Raw genomic sequence first — 9,399 nt, forward strand, 5'->3', positions numbered from 1 at the left:
TTATATATATATATATATATATATATATATATATATATATATATATATATATATATATATATATATTATTGAAAGTGGGATCGTTTGTTGAAAGTGAGAGTATCGCAGGAATGTATAAAAAATACTGAAGAAATTACAAATTTGATTATGTGAAAGTAAGTCTACTTTTAAAGGTGAGAAAGTATTGCATAGATAAGAATAACCTAACAACTTGGTGTACTGTAGGTAGCAGATAATTTTTTTTTTCTTGAGAGTTAATTCTCTAGATTTGAAGCTCTCGTTCTCCCTAGGGAACCTCACTTGTTTTTAATCATAATCCCGAATGGGCACCCCTTTTGAGGTGGGTATTACACAAGGCAATTGGCCTTAGGTCCCCCATGCTTTCCGGTGTGCTCTTTTTTGGGATAAGGACAATATTGGTGGAATTAATATTGTCCGGTATGATTCCAATACGAAAGAAGTCAGCACAGAATTTGAGCAACTCACTGCCAAGAATGTCCCAGAAGTGTTGGAAAACCCCGGGGTTCAGACCATCGGGACCAGGTGATTTCTCAGATTTTATATCAAATAAGGCAGTCTTAACTTCTTGGATTGTAACCCGTCTACTCATAGCCTCATTTTGTGTATCAGTAATAAGGGGTTCAATACAACTAAGCACAGAATCATAATTGCTCATAGCAGGAGTATAAAGATCATGAAAATAAGACGTGATTAGGGAATCAAGCTGAGTACCTCTTTCAATCCAAGTGTTGCTGTTGTCCCGTAGTTTTGTTATGCGGTTTACATGCTGCCTCCTTTTGACTGCTTTGTGAAAGAAACTTGAATTGGAATCACCCTCCTTAAGCCAGAATTGTTTCGCGCGTTGCCGCCAGTATATGTTCTGCTGCCGTAGAACCCCGAGGTATTCTGATTGGGTATAGTTGAACAGAGAAATCCCAGATTGGTCACGTCTGAACTTCGACTCCTCCATACGTCGACGCCAATAGTCAAGTCTGCGCTGGAAATTACGAGAGAAATGTTTTCCCCAAATCCAAATAGCTTTGCCGCAACTGCCAACTCTCTCCATGAGGGACTGAACATACGTCTTGGACCAACTATCAATCATAATCTCCCTGCAATGAGCTTCCTTAAGCCAGAGATTTTCGAATCGGAAACTAGATTTAGGGTTTGGAGTGACCGGCGATAAGATTTGAAGATGGAGCGGCATATGGTCACTTCTCACTGTCGTGATGGATTCAGCTTTTGCATTTGGGAAAAGGTCGCACCAGGAGTCAGTATTGAGTATTCTGTCCAATTTAGCTTCAACCCACTGTGGTGTGCCCTTGGACCATTTCCAGGTGAACTGGTAACCATTAAACCCGAAATCCCTAAGCCCACCCGCTTCTACTGCTTCTCGGAACCTAGTGATCAGTCGTTGGGGTTGTGGATTTCCACCACGTTTCTCATCTTGGTGAAGAATATCGTTGAAATCTCCCATGACAGTCCATGGGAGAAAGCTGGTTGTGGATAACTGCTTGAGAAGACCTCACCACTCCGGTCGTCTGTGTCTCTCCGGAGCACCATAAAAACCTGTAAATCTCCATTCGGTATCCATGAGGCTAAGAGAGATAGTTGCGTCTATGTGATGTTTCGAGTATGAGTTAATAGAGACTTTAGTATCTGCTGTCCAGAGGAGTGCCAATCTGCAACTGTGTCCATCATTATTTACACAAAAGAGACCATGGAGGCCCAATTTAGATTTAATTGGGCTCAACCTGTTCGGACCTGCAAAAGTTTCAGCTAAAAAGATAACACTAGGCTTCTTTAAATGGACCAGGTCAACTAAGACCTGAACCGTCGCTGGGTTCCCAAGCCCACGACAGTTCCAAGATAAAATACTCATTGTTCTAGGCTGGCCTGAGATACAGGTCCAGCCCTTAGCAAGTTTTTTGGGCAGGTGTCCGGCCCATTAAGATCAAAAGCCATAGGAGAGGGTTCAGATAACAACCCAGTTGTTTCAGTGCAACGACGTTTAGGGTCTGTGATGACCAGACCATCTAGTACAGTTGGATTAGTGCACTGCTCCATAGACACGTCAGTGCAGGCTCTGCTGCTGGACATGGGCAGCATACCAATAACCGTGGCCACGTGTTGAGCAGGGACATGAGTCGTGCTCTGATTGTCTTTTTGTAACGTACCAGAATCAGCACCAGTACCGTCCGTATTTTCCTGGCCCGAGTGAGGCGGACACGTTCCTCCGCTGCTGTTTGGTTGCTCCGACATGACAACCCAACGGTTGCCTGTGACCGGTGACGGGCGGTGGCTAGGAGCCTTGAGCCAGGGTCCGAATTGCTTCTCCAGCGATGGAATGAAGCCGTCAAATGGTTTTGGGCAATAGTTTTCTATATGTTCGATGAAGCCACAGGTGAAGCAAAAATTCAGTAATCTCTCATATCGGAAATTTATCCAACTCCAGTCACCACCGTTTTTCCTAATCCGCATTTGGCCGACCAGAGGTTTCTTGATGTCAATATGAACTCAGATGCGGATAAAAGATTTCCACCAACCATTGAAAGCTTCCTCATCAATACGGATGAATTCTCCTATGTAGTTTCCGATGGCCTTTGTTGCTTTTGCTGAGAAAAAATCGAGTGGTAAGTCGTGAAGCTGAACCCAGAACTCCGCTGAATCAAGAGGCATAGCAAGAGGCGGTATTTCCGGTTGAACCTTGGCTAAAATGAGGAGGTTTTGCTCGAAAGACCAAGGGCCATTTTCAAGGACACGCTGAACGTCGAGTTCGTGAAAGAACTGGAAGAGATAGGTGTTGTTTGATAATTCTTTCGCAGCCACACCCCGTCTTAGTCTCCATACGGTGGCCATAGTATCTCTCATGAAGGGGAACTTTATGATTTTTTCAGTGATGATACGGCCGACTAGGGTGAAGCGGAAGTCTTCTGAAACATCAGTATCATCGTCATCACCAAGGTCTAAACCTCCCAAGTCGATGTCGTTGTAGTCTGGAATAACCCCGGTGGTGTCGGAGTGTTGCTCCGATGGGCATTTGGGCTTTTCTGGTGTTTTGGATGAGGATGGTGTATCAGTGAGTGGGGGAATATGTTGGTCGTTGTGAGCTTGTGAAACCATGATGGGAAGATGGGCAGAGCAGAGGAAGAAGGAAAGAAATGAGTTTGCTACAGAGGGCAAGAGAGAATGCTAGCCATAGACAAAATTTAAATTATTCATAGTTACGTTGATTGACTTAAATCAAAAAAGAACTTAAAACTTTGTGATTATCTAATTATCGGGTGAGTTTATCCTTATATCCCTTATTCCCTTAAACAATGTTTTAATTTAAAATTGTGACAATTTATCTTTCTGACATTAGTGTTGGAGCAGGTAGGAGTACGTTTGGTTTCTTCGATGGATACAAAATATACTCAAAAAGAAATCATGCATCATGCATGCAGTCATCATCACCTCGCAACTTCTCATTGGCTGATGAATGCCTAAATGGTCATTGTCAAGTTGAGAAATATCTCCTTTTGTTTTTCTTTGAATCTGCGTTATTATCTCCATTGTTAATTAATCACCACAAGCAGAAGGTTGCAGACACATAATCAAAACAGATTAGCAGGGGAGCACGTTAAAGACAAGTGTTTCGATTAACTAAACTCTTCAAACTTTTAATAATTTATACATAAATATAAGTTAATGTTATATATATATATATATATATATATTTATATATATGTGTATATAATGTATATACCCACTGTGGCTCGGCCAGTGCTTATTGGAATATTATCAAAACAGACAAACATTACACTTATTGTAAATCAACAACTAACTCGATTAAAATCCCGGACTTTCAGCCGTTTTTCTTGAATACTAGGTAAAGGGGAAGTAATAATCTTGTCGTTATACTCTGTGTTGATTGATCGATCTTATTCTTGTCTTCTTGATTTCAATCGTGGTTCTGAGAAGCGTGACCGTTTTCCTTCACCTCCTTAGCGGCGGCCATGGTTTCTTCTTCGCTTTTCTGATCGTTTTCTTCTGCTGCCTTTTTCTTCTCCTCTTCTTCTGCTTTTTTCTTCTCTTCTTCTTCTTCTTTCTCTTTCTGGGCCTTTAGTTTCTCTTCTTCCTCTGCTTTCAGCTTTGCATCTTCCTTAGCTTTCTCCAGAGACTCAACCAGTCTTTTCAGGCAAGTGTTCTCGTCCTCCGAGGGAGATTTGGGCATCAGATTCTCTGCGACATCCGCCGGCGTCATGTCAGCTTCCCCAAGCAGGCGTTCGATCGTCGGGAAAAGCTCGTGCTCTTCAATGTACAAGTAGTTTTTAGCGAGTACCTTGAAGGCCTCGAATCGACAGAAGGAAAGCTCGATGTGTTTATCCATTCTCCCGCTCCGAATCAGGGCCGGGTCGAGCTTTTCTTTGAAATTGGTGGTGAAGACGATGATCCTTTCCCCTCCAATGGCGGACCATAGGCCGTCGATAAAGTTGAGAAGACCGGAGAGGGTCACTTCGCTCTTTTTCTCTTCCATTTTCTCCATTTCTTTCTTGATTGGGTCTTTCTCGTTGTCTTTCCCCGGGTCGGATTTCTCCGCCTTCTTTTTCCCGTCCCTCTGGCCGGTTAGGTCTAGGGAGCAATCGATATCTTCAATTACGATTATCGATTTGCTGGAAGTGTCGATTAAGAGCTTTCGGAGAGTGGTATTGTCCTTAACCGCGGTTAATTCGAGATCATAGACGTCGTATTCGAGAAGATTAGCCATGGCGGCTACCATGGAGGATTTTCCGGTGCCGGGAGGGCCGTAGAGGAGATACCCACGCTTCCAAGCTTTCCCAATTCTGGTATAATAGTCCTTAGATTTACTAAAAGTGCGAAGATCGTCGATGACTTCTTGCTTCCTTTTCGGGTCCATCGCGAGAGTATCAAACGTCGCAGGATGTTCGAACACCACGTGCGTCCACATCCCGCGCCGGAAACTGTAAAACCCGCCGTCGCTCTTGCAGTTGGTGTAGAGCTTGCGGCGCCGGTCCTTCACCGTGATCGCCTCCCCCTCGTCCAGGACGTGTTTAAGGTACGCGCCGGTGACGAAATCGCGGTGCTTCTTGTGGAATTTAAGGGTGAAATAGCGCTTGGCGTCGTCTCGGGAGTAGAAAGAGATGGTCTGGCGGTTGGGGTGGTCCTGGCCGGAAGTCCACCACACTTTGACGCCGTTGAACTCGTCGGTGACTTCCTCGTGGTAGTCCATGCTGAGGACGAGTGTCTGGGAGTCCTTGATGTCCTCCGCCTTGAGCCGCTTGGCCTGGCCGGAGGAATTGGCGGAGAGGTAGCGCTCGATGGCATTGTACGCCTTGCTGCCGTTGAAGCCGTGGCCGGAGAATTCATTGAAGGTGATGTGGATGTAAGGGTAGACTAGACTCCGGAGCTTCTTGGCGTATTTCTTGAAATAGCCTCGGAATTCGTAGGGGCAATACTTGTCGAATGTTGCCCAAAGCACCATTATCGTCACCGCCGTGCTCCCGATCTTGCCCCACACTTCCTCCATTCCCCACATCGTCATCGGCATCATGATCGGATTCTTGAATTTCCGGTGACTGTGGGGTAGTAGTGATGAGATCTTAATTTGATTCTCTCGTGTATATATGCACAAGAGCAAGCTAAGGATGGAGTTTTTTTATATAAATAAGCGGTCAGAATAGGTAGGAATGAAAGATTTGGGTTTCCTGGAAATTACTTTGAAACTGGGAGTCACTTTCACCGAAGCCTTGATAGTCCATGCTGATAACCAGTGGGCGTGGCAATTTTGTCTTAGTCGGCTACTAAAAACAAAAGCCAGACATTTTTAATCCGGGAATCAAAAAAATTTTTTTTATGAGATTTTCATACTAAATATAATTGAAAATGTTAGGACGGGTGACCCAAACTAAGATGGCATGAAATCCACACTAATACACAAGTTTAAATCATTGCTCTTCTGTTTTTAAAAAAATCATTTCCCTTTTAGTTTGAATTGATCAGTTATAGTCGGTTAGCTATGGATAGCTTTACTTGATTTACTTTTCTTTGGTCAAGTCACAATAAATAAAGAGTTTATTCACACTTAAAAAGGTGTTGAATTAATACTACATTATTACTACTCCGTATATTTATATACATAGTATGCTTTTTCTTAGACAAAATTTAGGTAAAGCCATATTAAAGAAAACTGTGCCACATTATTATAAATTTAAGATCCAGAATTTACCTAAAACGATTCAATTTTTTTAAATAATAAATACATTATTTTAGAGTACATATTTAAGTACTGAAAGTACATTATTTTATATATACTATCAAATAATGTACCTTCAGTACAAAAATAATATACTTTTAGTATAATAAAAATGTATTTTTTATTTTTATTCACACAGTTGTGTGGATCATAGTCCATGCAATAATTTGTCTAATAGGTGTAAGAGCAATTATACTAGTGAATTTTTGTGAGCGTTTGAAACAGTACAAAAAAAGATATGATTTTTGTTGATGTGGCATGTTGGGTGGCAGTCCTTATACTGTGGACCATGGTCCATAATGTATTGTGGACCATGGGTCATGGTTGATATTGCAGTTGTGTTGAACTGATACTGCAGTTGTGTTGAAAGGATACTGCAGTTGTATTGAAAGGGAATTACAGTTGCGCGGAACAGAGGACGTGTCATCTATCTGTAACTGCATTTGTGTTGAACGGATACTGCAGTTGTGTTGAAAAGATACTGCAGTTGTATTGAACGAATACCGCAGTTGTGTTGAACGGATACCGCAGTTGTGTTGAACGGATGAATGACCTCTATTCCGTACAACTGCAGTTTCCTTTTAACACAACTGCAGTATCTTTTCAACACAACTGCAGTATCCGTTCAACACAAGTACAATATCAGCTATGATCATGATCCACAATGCATTCTGGACCATGGTCCACCATATAATTTGCCGTTGGGTGGGGCTTTTGGGGAAAGTTAATTTCGGTACATTAATAGATTTTTGTGGGGTCCACATTTGAAGAAGGGAAACAAAGTTATGCAATCATGTGTGTGGACCATACTATTAAATAATGCACATTCAATATAAAAATAACGTATATTCAATATAAAAATAATGTACATTATATTCAGGGAATGTACATTATTTATGTACTGAATATACATTATTTTTATAGTATAAAAATAATGTTCATTCAGTACAAAAATAATGTACATTTAGTACATTAAAAATGTACATTTAATTATGGTCCACATAGCTGCGTGGACCATTTGTCAAAGTCAGTTATGAGTCTGCCTCCGCGTGTTGGAGATGTAGTACGCCACTAAACGCGCCTGCGGGTGCATTGCTGCTTAATTTTTTTCTCTTTCTTTTTCTAATCCCGTGTCAGACTCCCTATTTTTTATTTTCCTTCTTTTTTTCTCTCCTTCTCATTTCTATCTGGCACATAAAAACCACAAAAAAACTTAGACTACTGTAGATTTGTAGGTGCTCTAAATAGAAGTAAAAATAAAATAAAATAAAATAAAATGTAGTATTAGACGTTTTAGTAGGCTATAAACGAAATCACGCCCTTTGGGGTTTGGATTAAATGCAAGTGCATGGTGTGTCCTCTGGGAACTTTGGGAGACCAAAATGGTCAAAATAAGTTAAAAGAACAAAACAAAAAGAAAAGAGAGAGAGTAACACACGTCTTCAATTCTGATAACATCATTGGTCCATGCGTCAGCATCTTCTGCGATAAACACGTCCGTCATCCGTCATACGCGTGAAACCTGGGTTCATATGCATGCCGTGTTGTCCACTCCACTACATCGTCAGAACTCAGAAGGAGAAGAAAGCTGGATTATACATTTGCGGATAACATTTTAGGGGCTCATTGACACAAACGAAAATATTTCTACTTTCAAGTGTGTTGAGCAAAAATAGAAAATTTTAAAAACAAAAATTACATTTTCAAATGTGGTTGAGCATATTTGGACTTGTCAAAACATATATGCATTTATTAAATGCGTTTTGACACCTATTACAATTAATAAAATTCTTTTTAAGGTCAAATGCAAATTGCAAACTCAGAAATTCAATGGCCATGTGTGTTGGAAGCTAAGTTTTTGGGTTTGCATTAAAATAAGTAAATAGAGAGAAAAATAATAAATGTGACATCAATAAAGATTCAAAATTATGTAGTCACCTAAAAAAAATTAATGGCAAAATATCTTATGCTCAGATAACATGTAGTGACTCTTACATATGGGAGGTCATGAGATCGAGCCTCCGTGGAGGCGTTATTGAGTCTTTGTACTTCAATAGGTTGAGGAAGTATAAATGAAAATACTACAATGTAATAGAGTAAAAAAAAAAAGTCAAAAAGCTTCTTTTTCCATTTTTTTTATAATGGGCTAAAATTATAATGTGAAATAATTTTCTAATCATTTTGTTAACAATTCTTCTATATAAACATGTTTATTTTAAAAAATAAAAATAAAAATTGACCCACCAATTTAAATATTATTTCAACATGTTACCTATGATAATATTTAGGATAGTAACATGGAGGGTTTGGTTAAGTGGAAGAGACCCATCTATTATTAACCAAATTAAACGTCAATGGTTCGATCATTGGTTTTGGGTATGGAACAACCTTAAATCTCTATGAGAGGATTAGTCACGGTAACCAACGGTGAAACCTTATAATAGCCGTCAAATGCATTTGAAAGAATTTCAATTGTAATAGGTGTCTAATGGTTTTTAAATGGCCAACCTTACCATAAAACAATGTTATTATGAGAAAATGGGGAAAATGATAATATTAAATTCATAACGAAATGCCCTTAAAATAGAGTAGCTAGGCTACAAAATATATGAATAATTCTGGTCCAATCAACCCAACCAACGTGGATTTTGGCCAACAAAGAGGCCAGTTAGACAGTTCCAACCACAAAGCGAAACCACTTAGCTAGACCACAAAGACCAATGCTAAACTAGGTGGAGATGTATTGTTGAAGAAGTCGTTGCCTAGAAGAGACACCCCGCCCCCCGCCCCCCGTTTATACTACCTCAAGAAGCCAAAGATCTAGGTAGGTCTCCAACCACACACGTGTCCCCCACCAATTGCCAACCTTTCGCACCAAGTCGCCACATTGCGAAACGAAGCTTAAGGTCCCGCCAACACCAAGCGTTAGCCTCTCCATTACCACCGGCAAACAACCTAGTTAACGAGTCCCTCAAACTAGTACCACCTTGACATCCGCCAACTGTAGGCATTGATCCCCTGAGGTATATGCTGGCCAGCTATTGTCCACCATCCTTGATTGCACTAGTGTCTAGAGATAGGGTGCCTACCGGGCGAACCAATCTTTACACATTTTTGCACATTCTGTCTCTTTTTTGCTTTTC

General features: G+C 40.6%; 1 protein-coding gene across 1 annotated transcript; it reads right to left on the reverse strand.

Annotated features, from left to right (window-relative positions):
* Positions 1-3,635: 3,635 nt before the first annotated feature.
* On the reverse strand, positions 3,636-5,716 carry LOC116032309 (AAA-ATPase ASD, mitochondrial-like). Its single transcript, XM_031274807.1, has one exon. The coding sequence runs from the start codon at positions 5,552-5,554 to the stop codon at positions 3,944-3,946; it is 1,611 nt and encodes a 536-aa protein (XP_031130667.1). The 5' UTR covers positions 5,555-5,716; the 3' UTR covers positions 3,636-3,943.
* Positions 5,717-9,399: the final 3,683 nt, after the last annotated feature.

Source organism: Ipomoea triloba, chromosome 10, assembly GCF_003576645.1.
Source record: "Ipomoea triloba cultivar NCNSP0323 chromosome 10, ASM357664v1".
In the NCBI taxonomy this organism is placed as follows: Eukaryota; Viridiplantae; Streptophyta; class Magnoliopsida; order Solanales; family Convolvulaceae; genus Ipomoea; species Ipomoea triloba.

Excerpts from the sequence above, each read along its gene's own strand:
- LOC116032309 (XM_031274807.1), bottom strand. The coding sequence starts at position 5,554 with ATGATGCCGATGACGATGTGGGGAATGGAGGAAGTGTGGGGCAAGATC.